Raw genomic sequence first — 19,128 nt, 5'->3', positions numbered from 1 at the left:
CATAAAACATGTAGCGACAAATGGAATAGCTTAAAGCCTTGTATATTCTTACATTTCTTACACTTAATGGGGGACTAAAGAACCAAACAAATGATTCCAATGCCACAACAAAAATCAAAGCTATTATGAATCAAGAAAATTGCATTTTACAGTCTCTCCCATATTTTGACTCTTTAACCAAACATTCTCCCTCCCTCTCTTTCTATATAATGTGGTAACTTTGCTCTTCTTCACTCAGAATTTAGACCCAAGTTACAAAAGCAGACTTAGGTATGCAACAAAAGGGGCCATGTTTATTTCAAGATCTGTTAAGAGAAATGACATTTGCATCCGCCAATTAATTGGAAAGGCTCTCATAACAAACTCTCTACTATCAAAAAGAATGGACTGAATAACACTGACTCACAATATACAGACTGCAACCTCCTTGTACTACCAAAAATAGGGGTGGGGAGGAATCTGCAATAAGATTTCACTCGAGCTGGCATGGGTTATATATATAAATCAAAGAAGCTTGCTCGTCCTCCTCCTTGCGGGTCCTCCTGGAAAGAGCTTCATTATCCAACCCAGTACCCTCTCCACCACCTACACCAAGGAACCAAGTCAGCCATCTCTCGTGGATAAAAATCAGTTAACATACTAAAGCTGATGATGAGAAAATTTATAACTTGGATTAAAGGATAAACGTTGAACGGCTAGATGAGACGAATAACCCCTCCCCCTTTGGAGAGAAAAATGGAAGACAGGAGGCAACACTTGAAAATATTCCCCTTTCGATCAATGACAAAATCAACTTCCCTCAAATGCTCACTGGGGATCATGTCCTTAGGGTGAGGCTCTATTGTATGGCACACAATGTATGACAAAAATGTTGGGTAATTAAATGCCACCATGTAAAATTATAAATGTAACTAAGATATTTATGATGAATGCAGTCACGAGAGAAAAAACAGAATTAGAAATAGATGTAATACTCCTATGTTAGTTGGCAAATAACAGAGAGAGAGAAAGAGAGAGAGCCCAATAGCATAAGAATAGGAATTATGGTCTGCAACCCAAAAGCCTCTTTTATTCTCTTCTATCCAGCTGCATGGTTCATAAACCATCCCTGATTGATAAAACTTCCTTAACGTTGTAGCAACTGTATGGAGATCTCTCTGTTAGCACAAAGAGCTCCATCACCATCTGCAAGAATGATTTAGGGTCGGGGCAGCTGTTGGCCCAATGACACTGTTCTCTCTCTTTTTTTTTTTTTTTTTTTTTGGCAATAGGAAGATATTTTGTGTATTTGTTACAAGCACTTAGAGCTACAACAGATGTTGCACAAAACTATAGAGAGAAGAAGATAAATGGAGCTAACCATAGTGGTTTATTTTTTCTGTGAGTGTCATGTTTTCCTGCCATTCTTGAAATAGAACCTTGAAACGGGATTGGAAATATCCTATTTCTGGGTTGGGGCAGCATTGGGACAGGGTCAGGCAGGGCAGGGTGAAGACAGGTTTCTCCCAACCCACAAGTATCATGTGGCTGTCCCTACAAGCACCCCATCTTCAATGGGTCTCAACAATCATTTGCAATGTCAGAAGCATGCCAAACCTGGTCAGATTGTTGGGCTCGCAAAGGATATAAGTGACAGTTCATTAACAAAGTGTTGTAACTCTTTACCCAGCTGCTACAAGACGCATTTCAGTCAGATAAATATGTAATATGGAGTCAAAACATACACAATCACAAGGACAAACAGAAAAGAAAAAAAAAAAAAGAACAGGTAAAAATACAGAAATTTTCAAATCTACAATTATATATATCTGGCCATCGTTAAGATAGCTGGTGGTTGTCTATGGAGCACTATCTGATGTTTTGCTCTTGATATGATTTTGATGATGAAAAACAATTGTATTTTGATGATGAAATTATTTTGTTAATGATTATTAACTTGGTGCTCTAAATTACTTTTATATGTTTTATTAAGCACAAAAATGAATATTATTTTCATCATGCAATCCAATGCCAAAAATCTTGTGATAAATTTTTTGATGGCATTTGAAAAATTATATTTTATTTGATTAAAAATGTTATATCAAAAAAATCCGTTGCTATAGTGATTTTTACTATTTCCTATAGTGTTTTTTTTCCGAAATCGCCTTTGGCAAACGGTCGATCATTTGTTGAAATCTATCAACCGTTTCTTATAAGTTATCGACTATTTATCTTAAAATGTCGACTAGTTTTGTTATTTTGGATCAAACGATTAACCAACAAAATCCTTGCACTAAGAAGTGTCGACGATTTTTCAAATTTCAACTAATCTGTCGATCGATTCTTTGAATCTGTCAACCGTTTCTATTGTAGAATCTTCCAATGGCTAGTTTGACAAGCTCTAACAACTAGTTTTCTTTGAAGCTTTGAAGAAGCCTATAAATACCATTCAAGGAAGCTCTTGAAAAAACTAAGAAGCAAAAATAAATTCATTTGAGATAACATTTGTATTTTTACTTCTCCATCCTACTTGTGATTTCATTTTTCTCTCAAAAATCTTTGATTATCATTTGTATCATTTGTTCAAACCTTTATATTTATCTTTGAGAGATCATTGTAACTGAGAAATTCATCTCTCAGATTTTCTTTTTGTACATAATTTTCATATTTCCTATCTTGTGAGTTAGAGGGCCTACCGGGTTTTTGGTAGAAGGTTTTGTATTCCTAGCGATATATGTTAGAGGGCCTACCAAGTGTTGGTAGGAGGTTGTAATTTTCTAGCGGTATATGCTAGAGGGTCTACTGGATGTGGTAGGAGGATTTAATGAAGTGTTTGAAATCCTTGGTAAGGAACTAAGGGAGTGGATTAGACTTGATTTAAACCAAACCACTATAAATCACTTATGTCCCTTTACATTTATTTTTGTTGTGCTTCATTGTTTTCTAGTTTATTTTTCAAAACCTCCCAAAAAGTTTTAAATTTCCCAATTCACCCCCTCTTGGGTTGCGGTGCCATTGCTATACGATTATAACACTATCTAATATAATATGAGAGTAGTGGTTTAATTGGTTATTCAATGGCTATGTTGAAACAGGGACATAGCTTCAAACCTAATGGAGAAACCATTTTTTACCTTTGTTACCATCAGCTATCTTAAGGATGCCAAGGTATCAAATGCCAACCCATTATTACAAATATCAGATAGTTCTACCGATTGAGAAATTCAATATTGTTTTTATTCTAAACAAGAAATATTGAGAATAATATGATACCTCATCGCCTTCATCTGCATACGGAGTGTTGTCATGAATGCTGCGAGAATCAGGTGGCCTAGTTGGAACATTTCCAGTTGCCATACTTTGAGCAGTCAAAAGTTCTAATCTTTGTGTCTGAGCTTCCAACTTTCGGGATAATTCATTGTTCCATTCCTTCATTTATGAAAGCAATTAAATTAGATCAGAAGACAAGGAATAACGACTGACTCCACCTTGTGGGATTAAGACATGTGATTGTTGTTTTAGAAGATATAAAAAAAACAAAGAAGATGACTATGAGCAAAAGAGCAAATTTGAGGCAGATTTTGGAGTAGATAATTTTGATCAAGAGTTAAAAAAATGTCAGTCAAGCTTCAGAATATATTTCCAGCTAAATGATAAATAAAATGATTATGATTTAATAAAAATAAATTACTGATACAAGAATTCACTTCATTAAATCATATTGATTAATCAACTGTCAATTCCAGTTCACCCCTAAAATAATGGAGAAACACAGTTTCAGCATCATGCTTAATTTCAGAACTATAAATCACATTGGGCGCAGTCCTTCAAAAAATATTTTCACTAAATAATTTTAGTAAAGGTAAGATTATGTACAAAAATGATCCTCCCTTGAAACTATGTGAAAGATAAAATTAAAGTTGCTAAGTTGATCCATTGTGCAATTTATATGTACTTTATTAAATGGTATGTAATGGTGGATCCCAGGCATCAGAATTAGTATTCAAAAAGGCCTGTGGCAAGCCTAGATGTTAGATATGCAAGTATGCACCTAAAATTGACCACTACATGATTTGCAAAAAATTGAATAGGGTGGAGAATTAGTTTTCCGGATTAAATTTAAGCACCTCACTACTTCAGTGGTGCTTAAGAACATAGCATGTTCATCGGTAAGAACAGGCACACAGAGATAGGAAGACAACACATATTCACAGGCTTCATCAACATTTTAATAGGTATCTTGTACGTATTATCATCATTTCTACAAACCCCTTATTATAAGATTTTAAAATAACCTTACACTATTGTCCATATTTGGGACACAAACACTTCACTGGATTACAAGTTCTTATATCAAAATTACCTTAAGCTTGGAACTTTCAGATGATACATCCAATAATGCTTGCATCAATTCTTCTTTCTCCAATGCTAGCTGCAGATACATAAAGTGAGAACCTGGAGATTCTAAACTTACACTCAGAAATAAACAGGAACGAATTACTGAGGTCCTCATGGAGATACAGAAAACAATAAAACCTATCTATCAGTGGAACAGATGCCACCTCGGAAATTAAGGTGTTAATATTTTGAATCATCCTCATCTGATCAGGTGGAATATCTGAAGATGAAACTTGAAGATTGAACTCTCTATTATCAGTAAGCATGGAGGAAATGGAAACATCACTATGAAGAAGAGGCGCATCACTGTGCATTTCCAGGTTTGGAACATCATCTGTAGAATCTGCATTGCCCTCATTGACTGAGATCACAAGATCAACATCCAAAAGAGTGATCAAATTCTCAGAATGATAAAACATTAAAATCTAAATTCATAAAATTTGCAATAATCACTTTTAGACACAATCAAGTAATGGCCTATCTTGCATTTTTTTTCTTTAACTGAGAATAAAATAATCCATCAATATCTATCATGAGATACTTGAAAACAGGGGCAATTACTAATCATAACCAATTCCTTGTTTACAAAATCATTCTGTGATTGCATTTAAATTAAAGAAAATTTCATAGGACACCAAATCCAGTAATATCCATAGTTCCTGCAATTAAAATTTGCAGCAAAAAGATAAAAGGGGAAAAAACAATATTCACGTTCCAGATGCTGCAAAAGAATGCCTAAAATTCAATTAAATGAATTGCCTGACCACAAAGATAGAATTTCCACTTTGAAATCAGTTCTCAGATGAGTGTTCAACTAGATTCATTCTCTCGTTGAATATGCAATTGGCACCAATAGGCAGCTTCCTATTAAGCCTTAAGCTAATAAACTTAATAACCACTATGCTTAGCCAGTACAACAATTAAAAGCATCAGTAAAGAAACAAACATAATTCACAATCTAAAATGACTGAATGCAGAGAACTACAAACACCAAAAACAAATACAAAAAAATAGAGAGGTACCAATATTACTTGCCTAAATCCTGTGTAGAAGTCGACACATCCTTTTTATTAGTGAGGCTCTTGCTAACATCAAGTACCTTTCCATTTCCAGAAGCTTTACGTATCTTAGCTTGCAAAAGCTTTTTTTCTGCAGAAAGGGAATAAAATTCAGAAAGAAGTAAAGAAGTTCCACGCACAATCAATTTCAAACTCCCATCGTTCATCAACCAATAGAAAAATACCTAAAATAACAATATTATCTCATTGATAAAATACTATGGCACCCAAAAGAAATCATAATAGTGATGCAGAAATTAAGATTGTACTGAACAAACAACTTTCACATAGTGCAGCAAATTATTCCTGGAAATATTCAATAAGAAGGGATACTCTACCTTTGAGAATCAGGATTTCAACATTCCACAGAACATTTCTCCAGAAGTCTATGGGAAACATCAAGTGGTGCAAAATCAACTCAAACCAACATGCCATTACTTTGGGTTGGGGGTGGAATATGGAAGAACCAGAGGATAGCATTCTAGGGATTCAGATTAGAGCAACTTAGGTATAACCCCTAAGGTTGCATAAAGCATCATACCTGCCACAAAGATCCTTTCACAATCTCTAGAATTTTACTTTAACAAAGGTAAAGATTAATCTTCAATCTTCTAGACTTGTGCCCTTCCTGCGAGGACCAGAACACTGGAATGGACAAAATAAAGACTCCAGATATGACCCAAATAACATAAAACAGTATTTGACCCGTGGGTGACCTCTGCAGTTCATATTCAGCACCAGAATTACCAAAATATTATTGGTGCCTAAACCTAACAAAATACTTACAAAATTAGTTCAACCCTAAACATCATATAAAAGCCTATAGGCTATGACGCTCAATGCAAAATTCCAGGTGGACTTCTCCTTGTCCTGCTCTAATTAGGACAAAAATGCTATTCACAAACACTCATGTATCTGAAAATGCCCATACTGTTAAACTCATCAATTACAATTGTGATAATTTGTGTGGTCAAAAGCCATAGCTTGTGTAGAGTAGCTTTTCCTGCTCCAATGAAGACAAAAATGCATGCTATTCACAAACACTCAGGTATCTGAGATGCCCATACCATTAAATTCATCAATTACAATTGTTGACACTTGTAAGACCAGAAGCCGTAGCTTTTGCACAGCAGAAAAATTTGGCACAATGCCGCATTTGTAATAGTTCTTGGAGGATCCAAGTGTATGTATGGGATGAGAACATTGGATTGAATTGGGTTTGGATCATACTTATTTTTAGTGAGTGATGTGAGCCAAAAAGTGGAGTGGAAGACACTGACTCTTAGAAATCACATAGTTTCACAACAAAGACTCCTCAACTTGTTCTTTTCACACCACTTTTCAACTATAATGAAATAACTGTGTAAAGAACATGCAGTAGTCAACTGCAACATATATGCTAACCTTCCTGGAGAGCACTAATAGTTGATTGCAAATCTTGCCGCTCTTTCTCAAGGCTTGACGACTTCTTTCTGCAAAACATAAAGAGGCAGTGAGTCAGATATTCAATTATCCTCCAGACAACTTGCAACAAACTAAAACTGCACCCCCACCCCCCCCAACCCAACCTTCTAGGATGCGGAAACATGATGATAAAAATAGAAAATGTCAAAAAATAAAAATAAGAATATTGTTTGGAATGATACAATTACAGTAGTCAGAGAAAGATCACAAAGGTGAAAGAAGAAGCAACTAAATATTGTAAGTCCAATTGCCAGCCTCATCCCAATTTTACATACCTATGCTATCACAAAAGAGAATAGGCCAAAATGTGAAACCTTGTAATATTGTGTTTATACCAAAAAGTGAAACAAGCAGTATAGCTACAGTATTCCAAATGAAGACAAACAAGAGAAACTAGCAGAATTGAGACTAAAGATGGGAACACAAAACTCATAATATACTTTCAGAAAGGTAAGTCATACTTTAAGGAAGAAACTTCTGCTTGTGAGTTCTCCAATTGCCTCTCCAGTTTTAGCTCACTAGACCTCAGTCTGAGCGCCTGCAAAAATATATCAAGAAAAGCATAAAGTCTCAGAAAGAGAGACAGAGAGGAAGCCAATAGAAGAAGAGAATAAGTCAATACAATGTAACTCAATCACTAGAGATCCACCGACAAAAATAACGTTTTATTTAGTTGTGCAAATTAACAAGAGTTGACATCATGCTTAGTTGTATCTGCAAACATACTGAAGAAATATGCATCCTTTGAAGATCCACAAAAGAATATGGTAAAGGTAAATATGCAACCATAACATGAAGTAATGTTAAAGGTTTTCCAGTCATTCCAGAAACAGAAGCCGTATAAAAATAAATCAACAGCAGCATATCAACATTTCATGGTCCATTGTAATCTGACAGTCTCTGTGATTTCTTCCATGGAAAAGAGGACAGGAAACCTATGGAGAAATGCACCAAAATACATAAATATATCTCAAACCTGCGATTCAGAGGATAAACTACCTTCTCTTCTAAGCCAATAACTTCAGAAGCCAACAACTTGGCACGCTCATCAGCTGCATTACATTCTAGTTGAGCATTTGCACATTCAACTTTTACTGACTCAAGTTCTGCCTGCAATATTAACAAAGAAATGACAGTGACAAAAACTCTAGAAATAACTAAAAGTCTTCATCCAACACAAGATACACCAGATGCCATAAAAACATCGAACAGGATAGGTTAAGAAGATGAAACAGACATTAGTTAACAAGTGATTGCCATACATCTAAAATTGTGCAAGATAATTCTTAAAGCTTCTGTGAACAAGACCAAGTTATTTCTACAGAAATTACAGAAACTATTTTTTTTCTTTTTTCTTTCTTTTTGTTTGGTAAGTACAGAAACTGATTTCAGTTGTCTTACAAATGGTGGGAAATTGAGGAGGGACCATATAGGACTAGAGATGTAGAATGTGAATCACAGATGTGTAGGCCGGTTGTCACCTGATATTAATTGGACTTGCTTCCTCAGTTCTCAATTCAAAATGGATCCTACACAAGCAATCTAAAGGAAAAAGGCAACCCCAGGGGGTGCCATCGATCTCCACAAAACTTTCTAGAGTAAATACATTATCTTTTGGTCACAAAAAAGTCCCATAAGCTGGTGAACTGCAAAGTTCCTCTTCTTGATGAATGCTATTCACACTTGTTCACCCTTTTTCCTTTAACCAGATGGTCATCAAGCATACAAAAAAAGAATGTGCGTGAGTGTGAATTAGAGTTAGCAATCCTAAAAATTTCATTTGACTGATAAAGCAGACAAAATCTACCAATTGAATTAGTGAGATAATCCTTCATCATTGCATCTCTAGCCCTCACAAACTGAAACAGGCTACAGAAGGACCCACTAAGCAGCTGACAACCACTCCACTCATTTGTTCAGCATGACACACTAGAGCCAGATCTCAACTCAAACCTAACACCATTCAAAGACTGATTTTCTGCTCTCACAATAGCTGTCCACAATATAAATTACCATAAGGGTTTTAGAGTTAGGCAGTTTTAAATAGGAGAGTACTAATGACGCTGGCACTTAGCTAGGTGCAGAATGTCCAGATAATCAATATTTACAGTGGAAATCAAACAAGGAGGCAAGCCCTTGACACATGCCAAGCATATGTGTCCATAGACGGGTGGTTTTATCATGGAGATCATGGGGCCAATTGATTGTCAGATCCAAGAATCTGACAGGGGTCTCTCACCAATGGTGGTGAGAATTTGGAAGAAAGGAGGGGGAATTATGGAGGAATGTAGAGAGAATCAGAGAAACAGAAAGCGGGAAGGATCGAGAGAGAGAGAGAGAAGAGGTTTAGGTGGGAAAAGAGACCTCAAATGTGATACTAGATGATCTCAATTGGGTGTGGTCAGTTGTATATATACTGATCCAACCCCCATGTGGCGCTAACTGTCCGCCAAGTTCTAGAAGTACAACCGCCTTAAGCTATCTTTTTAGGTACAAGCAACCAGAGCTGTAACTACCCCTACTCACTGCTAGCTCCTATACAAGGTATTACCCTTATTGCCCCTGGGTACATGACATTGATCTGCATAGCTAGGAGGTCCCAGAGCCACTTGGGCATTTTGAGTATAACCTCTTTGGAATTTCTTTAGACCCCACTCAATCCTGAATAAGTGTTGTTGAACCATGTACATATATTGGAGTATTAACTTGGCGAAGACTACGATCACTTTATTTGGAGGATCTCCCTCCAATGCCTAGCCAGGGCCAAAGAAATGGCTTTAAATAAAGATTTCAGTTGACCAATGTAACGCCCCACTTTTCCAAATACGCAATAACTTGAAATATAATTAAAACATCACCTACGGGCATTATGGAAACCCTTACCAACGGAAGCATTGGATCGAACCTGCAATCTTAACCAAATCTAAATAAAGGGGTTTCCACTAGATTTCCTTTACAAGTACAAAAAATGTATACGACCTTCAATACTCCATGAAACACAACACATCACAGCAGGTATAATTGTAGGACACCCTTTACAACCTTGAGTATCCTACCTGCTATTTACAATACATCACTTGGTTATAAGGGTACATAATGAAATAAAACTAAAAGCTAGCTACAAAACCCAAAGCTAGCTAAGCACCACTTTTTTGCCTTGTTTCTTCTTCGATTTTCTCCCCTGATTTTGGCAGAACCTTCCCTCTATTTTTGTAGTGTTTCCCCTCTCCAAAATCCATTTCTTTCCCCTCTTGAAGAATGTCCAAAATGAATAACCCCAAAACCCTTATTTATAGAAAACTTCGGCGAACCAAATCGCGCCACATGTCGCGTCATCATGAGACTTCAAATCATATCTCTTAAGTGGCCAATGAATGCTTGCCACATGTCCTTAGGGATAAGGTTTGGAAACTTTTGGAGGCTTAAGTAATATTGGAAGCTAAGCAAAAAACTTGGAGAAGACTTTGAGAAGATTTGGACTTTAAAACGATCCAAAGGTAGAATGGAATGTAATTTGAGTTCCGCAATCATGAGGCCTTATCTTAACTTCCAAGCAATCCATTCATTGTTTTCCATGTGTCCCTAGCTTGGGGACTAAGCAAAGGCTTTGATTTAAATAAGATTTGAAATCCAAAATTGAATTGAAATATAAACTCACGTACGCACCTTCTCAAATATTTACACCCTTGCCCCTGCCACCTCACACTTTGATTTTTGTGCCTTATCATGACTTCCAATGGTTAGTTGGCTCAATTCATTCCCCTAATGATCCAATCACAAGTTTACACATTGGCCCGAACTTTTGGGTAATTACACTTAGACCCCTTGCAACTTAGTCCCCGAGCCATTTTTAATTTGCACTTTTTAGTCCCCAAAAAATGGGTAAATTACACTTTGCTCCCCAAGATTTTAGATAAATTACAATTTTACCCGACTTCAATATTTACGATTTTGCCACTAGTTCAGAAATTGAATTTTTCCCTCAAGGCTTCCTCAATTCCTTGAAATGACATATTTCCTCAAGGATTAGAACCTAATAACCTTAAGTATCACCTCATATTTAAGTTTAAAAATCTGGGGTATTACAATCAAGCCCAAACAATGTGGTGAGGATGAAGTGTTTGCTCATTGAGAACCAAGCATTCCTACTGGGCTCTTCAAGAAAGCCTCATTCACCATGACTTGAGACTAAAACACCAAGACTTGCAATTTTCTATTTTTCTACACCTAGATAGGAGATACCTGGGAGTGTGTATTGTCTACATAACATTTTCATTCTGCAGGGTTATGCTTAAGAATTGGGAAAAGCTCTTGAAGCTTACAGTCACTTGGGATTAACTAGCAACCAAGTGATGGGAATCAGGGGAAGGATCACCAGGCCTTATTTCCCTGCTGTGACAAGGGTATGAAAGACCCACTAGTACATCTCAAAGTCATTTAGGGAGCAAGAGAACCAAATGAGGACAGATTTTTTATAGAATTTTATATGGCAAAGCCATCAAGCAGAAACAACTTCAAAATCATTCAAACTCGATCTAAATAATATAATGTGAACAAAGCCCAAAAAAAAATGAAAGAAGCAAAACAAAAGAACAAACTGCAAATCAAGCATAGCATGGTCTCAAACTCAAAATAGATGAAAGTTACAGAATACAGAAAAATGAAAATCCCACTCACTTCTTTTCCCCTATTGTATTCTTCTTTTCCCACTCTTTGAATATGTAAAATCCCATCTTGTTATCCCCAAAGAAAAATGAAAAAGAACAGAATACAGAAAAGGGAAGAAAGGGAATAAAAGAGATTCCAGTTCAGTTACAAAAGTAAGCTCCAACAAAAATTCCAGTGCTGGAAATTCAATAAAATACACTCACTTTCATGTTAGAACATGATTGATACTTACTAGTTGGGACTTGATTTCCTCCCGTAACTTCTCCATGTCAGATTTTAGTTGGTTCACAACACTTCCCTGTAAAGGTGAGAAATCCATCAACAAAAAGCACAAGGGGACAATTTATAATGGCATACTGGAGTCTAGACTAGATGAAAAGATCCTACGGCCTACGTATAAGATAGCAGTATCAATGGTTGTAAATCAGGCATGTGAAAAGGTAAAACTAAAAACCTGCCATCCTTGTCTTTTTGTCACAACAAATGGCATCCACCAGGAAGAAACAAATCGAAAGGGATTGGCATCAGAGAGTATTTGTTTGTGATCACAAATGGAAATTTCTTTCAAACAAGAAGAAGCTCACTAATCCTTTAGAACTTCAGTAGGAGACCATAGATTCAACCAATAATGGTTGCAGGAATTTTTCCAGACCAGGATGATGACTCTCACCACATTATGTCCATATTCATAATAACTGGGGCAGATTATGTTTCCAACTTACCAAAAATAAATATATATAGAGGGTGCTCCCCAAACATTCCCAGTATCATTATGAGATTGAAGAATGCAACACAAGTGTGTCTTTAGGTTTCCCTGAAGCATACTACCATCAAAGAAAATAAATCCTTGAGAAATGGTGTCAAACCTTAAAAGTTATCGAGTTAGTTTGCATGCATATTTTCATGTTTTCAAGTATTATAGACCCAAGGATCTGAACACCAGATATACATGCCATGAAATAATATATATATGTATATATAAATATATATATTTGGAGTTCTCGTAAGCCAAAATATCCAATTCTATTTTGCTTATTTTCACAGGAAAACCTTGTTAATCAAAAAATACATACCAGTATACCACAGTAGCTCATAATTCATCTGTTGATGTGCATAACAATTTACATAGCTAAATAGCTGTATGTGAAATCTATAATTGCAGAGTGCCCCCATGTACATAGGAAGAAACATCATCTCAGATGCTACATTCTAACAAACTGCTAAATTTTGTACGTCAAGAATTATCAAAGAAGCCAACCTGTTGATTGTAACTGTCAGTCAATGAGGAATTTTCGACAGCTAAAGACTCTGCTAAAGTTCGTGATGCCTCAAGAGCTCGTTGCAAGGAGAACTTTTCTTGTGTCAAATCTTCAATATGCTGCAAAGGAAGACAATGCATGTAATATAAGGAATGAGCACTTGACAAAAACACATCCAACAGTCCCAACCTCTGCATGTATATATCCTAGCATAATATAAATACTCTCAGGACAGTGTGCTATGCAAAAAAGGAGGCCATAAGAAGTATACTCACAACCCATATGTACACAAAACATACAAGAAACAACAAGTATTATTCTCCTTCTGAAAAACCTAGGCAGCCTACAAAGCTACAAGAGACAAAGTAGAATTAGGAAAAGAATGAATATAGTCAGAAAGCCAGACAACCTTTTTGACAAATAAGCAAGCATATGTCAGGAGCCTGGCCTGACTGCAACTTCTTTGATGAAAGAACTGAAACAGAGGGAGAAAATAGAGAGAAAGGAAGAGGGGGGGGGGGGGGGGGGAATACAGAGAAAATAGGGAGAAGAGAGAAATTGAACTTTCTGATTTTCCAATGAATCCAAATGAATCTCTCGAGTGGCTGATATAGCCCACTCTTACAGGAATAAAGTAGTGGGAAGGAGAGTGGATGGTAACTGCCAGTTACTGTACATAACTGTAAGTTACTATTCATGCTAAATTATAAATAATAAAAATAAATAACAGAAAATAAGACTGAAATTAATAACAGAAAATAAGACTGAAATTAGGTAATTATCTGCTGCATCAATGGCCTGGATGTCTGCCTACATCCAGGTCGTGACAGCATATAACTAGAAACACCCTTGAAGGGGGGTCTGCCTACATCCAGGTCGTGACAGCACATAACTAGAAACATCCTTGAAGGAGGTAAACCCTGTGTAAAATAGTGGACAGAAAGCAATGGAGGGGATTATAGGAACTTACTCACACAAATGGCTTAAACACACAGAATATTTATTTATTTCCCAACCAAAAACAATTCATTCTCACTGAATGCCCAGGTCAACTCAATCATCCAAATCTTTCCTCCGCTACCTGGATTCAGATACTTAAGGGCCCTGAGCATCAGCCTATTTAACTTTTTCCAAGGTTTCCATGCATATTCAAGTCCAAAATGCCCACATACTCATTGAAAAACCAATATCCCATATTGCTTCCAACAAAAACAATATGCCAATAAATCCTTACTAATTTTGGAATCATTATATCAATGATTTTCAGATGCCAACAACCTGATTTTGCAATTTCTACTATACTAAGCAAGATGCTTTCCTTTATGATTCATTATTATTTTTCTTTAAAAGAGTTAAAAATCCACCATTAAAAAATGAGTTAAGTGCATGACCAAGCCAGGAATCTAGAATGATTTCAAGTGCATCCATTTGTTTGTTCATGGGCAGAAGAAAAAAGGTTTGAATTTGATGTGTGGATTCCACAGAGAGAGAGTTTTTTTTTTTTTTTCCTTTGGGGGAGGGGGGGGGGGGGGGGGGGAGTCCTTCTCAGTGCCTATCACTAAAGTTAAAAAAAAAAGAGCAGAAAAAAAGGATGAAGAAGAATATCTCCCAAAAGGTTTTTGCAGATAAAGCAGCCAATTCTAAAGCTGCAAAACCGTTCTTCTTGTTTCAAAAACATACTTCAGACACATTAAAAAGGAAAAGAACAAACAACTAGGCCAATTTTCATCTTTGAGGAATTGAGGATTCCACTGATTAGGTTAAAACCCTGACAAAAATAAGATCAACACATTTCAAATATGTGTCAACTAAGAATAACAGTTTCCAAAGACTAATTGTATATCAGCAACAGGAAATATATGAAATATGAACCTGTTCCAAAGCAGCAAAGTCTTCATCCTGTTTTTGAGAATAATAGTCGTGCTTCCTCTCCACACTGTTCTCCCTGAATGTATGCCTATATGCATCATTCCCGTTTCCAGCAAATACTGATGAGGTCACAGAAGGTTCAAAAGCATTAGCTTCCTTCAGAGCCATCAACTTGGAAAAAGGTTGAGATGTTTCAGGATTAGTAAATGACGTCTCAGAAGCAGATGATTCAACTCTCCCTAAATCAGTAAGTGGAACTCTTGGAACACTCATAGAATCAAGGAAAGATGGACGGGATCTCCTAGTGTTTGTTTCAGCTACAGCTGGATAAAGTGGGGCATGACTAGATGAACTTCTGCTAACAAAACTGGAAGCAGATTGAGATTCAGGCAGCCATAATGATGTGCTGTTTCCACTAGGAAAATGATCAAGAGAGTTACCATACTTTCTTTGCCCAATATCAGAAATCATGGTATTACTGGATTCTGGAATGGCATGTATGTTTTGTCCAACTTCAAAAGAAGACCCTGTCATTTTGGTGGATGGGCGATTAAAATCTACAACAATAAACAGAATGTGTTAACCAGTTTCTTTTCCAAGATTGAGGCCAAGGGAGAAAAAAATGAAAAGATGAGAAAAAGAAAATTTGGTAACCACCTTACCATCATACAAGGATGTCAGACCACTAGTCAGTGGGCTGGAATAAGCAAACTTGTTTTGCAGTGGAATACCACCAGAATACTCAGAAGATAAATTAGCAACTGTAACATGAGAAGTAGCAGGACTTGAAATTGTGAACTCCTTCAAAAGACTACCATTATCTTTTGAACGAGCTTCCTGCAAACCATAATGATTAGATTGACCTGAATTGCCATTAATTTCCAGGCTGACTTGAAGATGAGAAGCATCAGATTGGTCAGATACAAGCCCATATGTATGTGTTGCAAAGGTTCTGGCAGAAATGCTGTTGTCATCATTCTTCTCCAATGGTTGAGGGAGATGATTCACATTTACAGTTCCAGAAGAACGTAACTCATCATACCTATTAATTTTTTTATCCACAGCAGATAGCTGCATTGTTTCTGCAGAAAATGAATTATAATGGTCTGTTGGCAAGGGTGGACTAGCATGGGCATCACTAGAACATATATCACTGGTCTGGGCAAACTCAGTTGCTTCGCTTTCGCCCATTCCGTCAGATGTTCCAGCTCCACTAGAATCTGCAATCCTTACATGTTCAATATCTAAAGATTGCTTCTCATGCAGATCATTAGCAGTATTTTGGCTTGTAGATGCAGCCTTCTTAGCTCGATCAGCAGCTTTCTTCTTACGGAACTCTTCAAGCTGCAAGACAATACAAAAAAACAGAATGCATTAAATTTGAAACGTTGGCCTTTTCACAAAAAATACAACAATTTACTTAGGGAAGATTTTAAGTCAAACACAAGTAAATGAAAGATTTGATCCACAATTTACTTAAGGATAGATTTGATCCGTAATTGCTTACAAGTTTTCCATGAATCAGAAGATCATGCTGCGTCAAAATTTCTCTAAGATACTTTCCATGAAAAAAAAAATCCTTAAGATGCTCCATTATCATTTCTAAGGCAAATTCTCATTCCTGATTCAACATTCCATGTAGCATTCAAAACCATGGAATACCTCACAACATACTCTAGCTTTAACCTACACTAAAAGTTCAAAAAATCAAACATGGGCAGATTTCAAAGAACCACATGTGTCTGCAAGCTGATGTAGAACACTACCATTTCCAGCAAAATAGTCACACGTGGCCCGACAGTAGAAAAAAGCTGGCATCCATAATATTATAAACTTTATTCCCTTGCCCACGAAACAAGTTGATGTGTGCTGCACTCTAATTTTCCTGCTAAATGAGGAAATGAGACTAGTACGTTGTATTTCTGGAAAGTTCCTAGGTCTCTATCGCCCAATCATGAGATCGTCCATCAATATAATACTGCTTGCAAAAATGGCTTCAACAATGCGAGTACGTCAGTTTCCAAATGAACAACAATGTATGTCTGACCAAACAAGCACGTGGTTTCCCCAATTTTTCGATAAAATTCTACAAAGAAAAGCGCACAAGTAGACATGTAGACAAAATCGGTGCGTTAGGGTGTGCATAAACAAACCAAGCAGGGGATCAACTCACATTTCTCGCGCATTCGACGCCTATTACCCATTTGTCACAAATATGACGAAATTACAGAATAACAAAATTTTGATAATCTAAACAAACAAACTCAATTGATATGCACATCAAAACAAACAAATATCCAAGAGTAAACCCTACCCGTCGCTTTCCAGCTTCCAGATGCCCTTGCTTCCTCGCCGAAGCGCCCGAATTTGGCAAAACCTGAGCCGACGCCATTCAAACGCACACAAATCACAACCTCGAATCTCCTCTGGTTCATCAATTTCCCCCAGCTCTCTGAATCGACATCAAACAAACCCCAGAACGTGCGAATCCGATTCAGATCAGGAAATGCAAACCAGGAGAACCGAAACGGCGTGATGTGAAGAATTGATCGAAAGGCAAGGGCTGGGTTTAACGGCCAAAAAGATTTGAAAATTTGAAAAATTGGGGAGAAAAACAAAGCCCTAATTTGCAGACAAGAGGTCCGATCTGATCGGAGAGGAGAGGTTGGCGGAAGAGTGTTTATTCGAACAGAACAGGAGAGATCTCTTCTCTTCTCTCGTCCCCCGTCTCTCTCTCTCTCTCTCTCTCTCTCTTATTTCGTTATTGTGGCTATGCGTTTATGTTACACTTGCATAATTGGACGTTAACGTTACCGGGCTGTTACAGAATGCAGACGCACGGTGGTTCCACCGGCGAACACGCGTCCGTTGGCGGCATCAGTCGACAAAATTTTAACGTCATTCGGTGCCCCGTTGCTTTTGCCCGGTTGAGTATACAAATTCACTTCCCCAACCCCAACTATAGCCTACATAGGCCCGGCCGGGCTGGGCTGCCCGTGAAATGGCCCAGCCTGCCACTGGCCCACCCGTCAGCGGATGGGTTGAGCCGGGCCGATATGTTAGATCCTTGCCAAGTTAAAGGAGATTTTTAATGGATTTTAATTATTTATTTAAAATGAAAATGAAAAGTGCGCTACTTTGAGTGTCGTTCGAACTATTAATTTAAGTAATTAAAAATAACTAATTAGGTTTTTGACTAAATCTAAAAATCGATTACTGATCCAATTTGAGCATTTCTATAAGATAAATTTTAATAGAAAACTAAGGAGTAACGATAACAAGTAATTAAGTTCAATAATTTATCATATAAAATTATTAACTCTAGAAATATATGGAGAAAACAAAATTATGTTTAACACTGATAGAATTGGAAATGACTCTTATTTCAAATAAGAAATTTACGTAAGGCAAAGTTTGAATTTTAAAGGGTGATAATAGAAAAGTTGACAGATAAATCAATCTTATTGCCTCTCAACGTAACCATATATGAGATTTTTATCATTAGACTCTTTATTCAATTCTTTCGAAGTCATTAGATTCATTTCCTCAGTCAATAATCTCCTCTTTTCTTGCACTCCATCCCGAAAAGTAACCAGGATCAATTTAGTCACATATTTCATATTCCAATTAAATACTTCTAATTTTTTTTTTTAGTTATTTTTAAATGAAAAGATTATTCTCCTTACCAAACATATTCGAATCCAATCACGATCTTATAATAAGAACAAGTGATATTTCTCGATCAATTCCTTTACCACTTATTCTTGGTGAATCAAAAATATCTTTTTTAACTTTGAATTTGTTCAAAATAATAAAATATAAAAAAATAAAATTTACATTTACACTTATTAAAATAAGCATATAAATAAGTAAATTAGGTACCATATCAATCCTAATCGAGCCGAGAATATGTAGTCTTGACATCATTCTCATAATGGTTCATATAAACACAATTTATAGCACATTAGACTCGTTTGGACTATTCAAATTAAAAATTTTAAGAATTAAAGAAATAAAAATAGAAGATGAGAAATAAATCAATAAATCCAATACACAATTTGTTGTTGACAAAATACAACAATTAAAATTTGTGATGTGGGATCCACTTGAGCTCGGTGTCGGGTGAAGTTAGGTTGTCGTTAGGATGCTCGCCGCAAGGATTTGTCGCTAGTTCTCGTCACCAGTTTCGCCACAAGGTTCGCCACAAACTTCGCCACAAGCTTTGCCGCTAACTTCGCCACGAGGCTTCGCCACAAACTTCACCGCTAGCTTTGCCACAAGCTTTGTCGCTAGCTTCGCCACGAGGTTCGCCACAAGCTTCGCCACGAGTTTTGCCACAAGCTTCGCCACAAAGGTCTTGCCGCTAGCTTTGCTACTAGCTCCGCAACTAGCTTCGCCACGAGCTTTGCCACAAGCTTCGCCACAAGGTCTTG

General features: G+C 36.8%; 1 protein-coding gene across 3 annotated transcripts; it reads right to left on the bottom strand.

The window, feature by feature from the left end:
• Positions 1-100: 100 nt before the first annotated feature.
• Positions 101-17,454, bottom strand: LOC127799457 (protein BLISTER). 3 transcript variants are annotated; one of them, XM_052333500.1, is made up of 14 exons: positions 17,010-17,454; positions 15,358-16,039; positions 15,141-15,252; positions 14,699-15,062; positions 12,826-12,945; positions 11,800-11,865; positions 7,899-8,009; positions 7,361-7,437; positions 6,840-6,907; positions 5,413-5,526; positions 4,542-4,738; positions 4,343-4,411; positions 3,253-3,408; positions 101-585 (listed from the first exon to the last, which is right to left on the bottom strand). In XM_052333500.1, the coding sequence occupies exons 1-14, from the start codon at positions 17,085-17,087 to the stop codon at positions 505-507; spliced, it is 2,295 nt and encodes a 764-aa protein (XP_052189460.1). In that variant the 5' UTR covers positions 17,088-17,454; the 3' UTR covers positions 101-504. The 3 variants fall into 3 exon arrangements, with proteins under 3 accessions (XP_052189460.1, XP_052189457.1, XP_052189459.1); XM_052333497.1 differs by having other exon boundaries at positions 14,699-15,252; XM_052333499.1 differs by having other exon boundaries at positions 4,542-4,720; positions 14,699-15,252.
• Positions 17,455-19,128: the final 1,674 nt, after the last annotated feature.

Source organism: Diospyros lotus, chromosome 4 (assembly GCF_014633365.1).
Source record: "Diospyros lotus cultivar Yz01 chromosome 4, ASM1463336v1, whole genome shotgun sequence".
Classification (NCBI taxonomy): domain Eukaryota; kingdom Viridiplantae; phylum Streptophyta; class Magnoliopsida; order Ericales; family Ebenaceae; genus Diospyros; species Diospyros lotus.
Note: the sequence above shows the minus strand (reverse complement) of the source record. Positions and strands in the feature narration are given on the sequence as shown.

Bases quoted from the DNA above. Each gene is read 5' to 3' on its own strand.
- LOC127799457 (XM_052333497.1), bottom strand. From the start codon at position 17,087: ATGGCGTCGGCTCAGGTTTTGCCAAATTCGGGCGCTTCGGCGAGGAAG. The intron at 8,010-11,799 runs GTAAGTATCAAT...TTAATATTGCAG, and splicing joins AGGAAATCAAGTCCCAACTA to GCAGAACTTGAGTCAGTAAA. The intron at 7,438-7,898 runs GTAGTTTATCCT...ATATTTTTGCAG, and splicing joins TTATTGGCTTAGAAGAGAAG to GCGCTCAGACTGAGGTCTAG.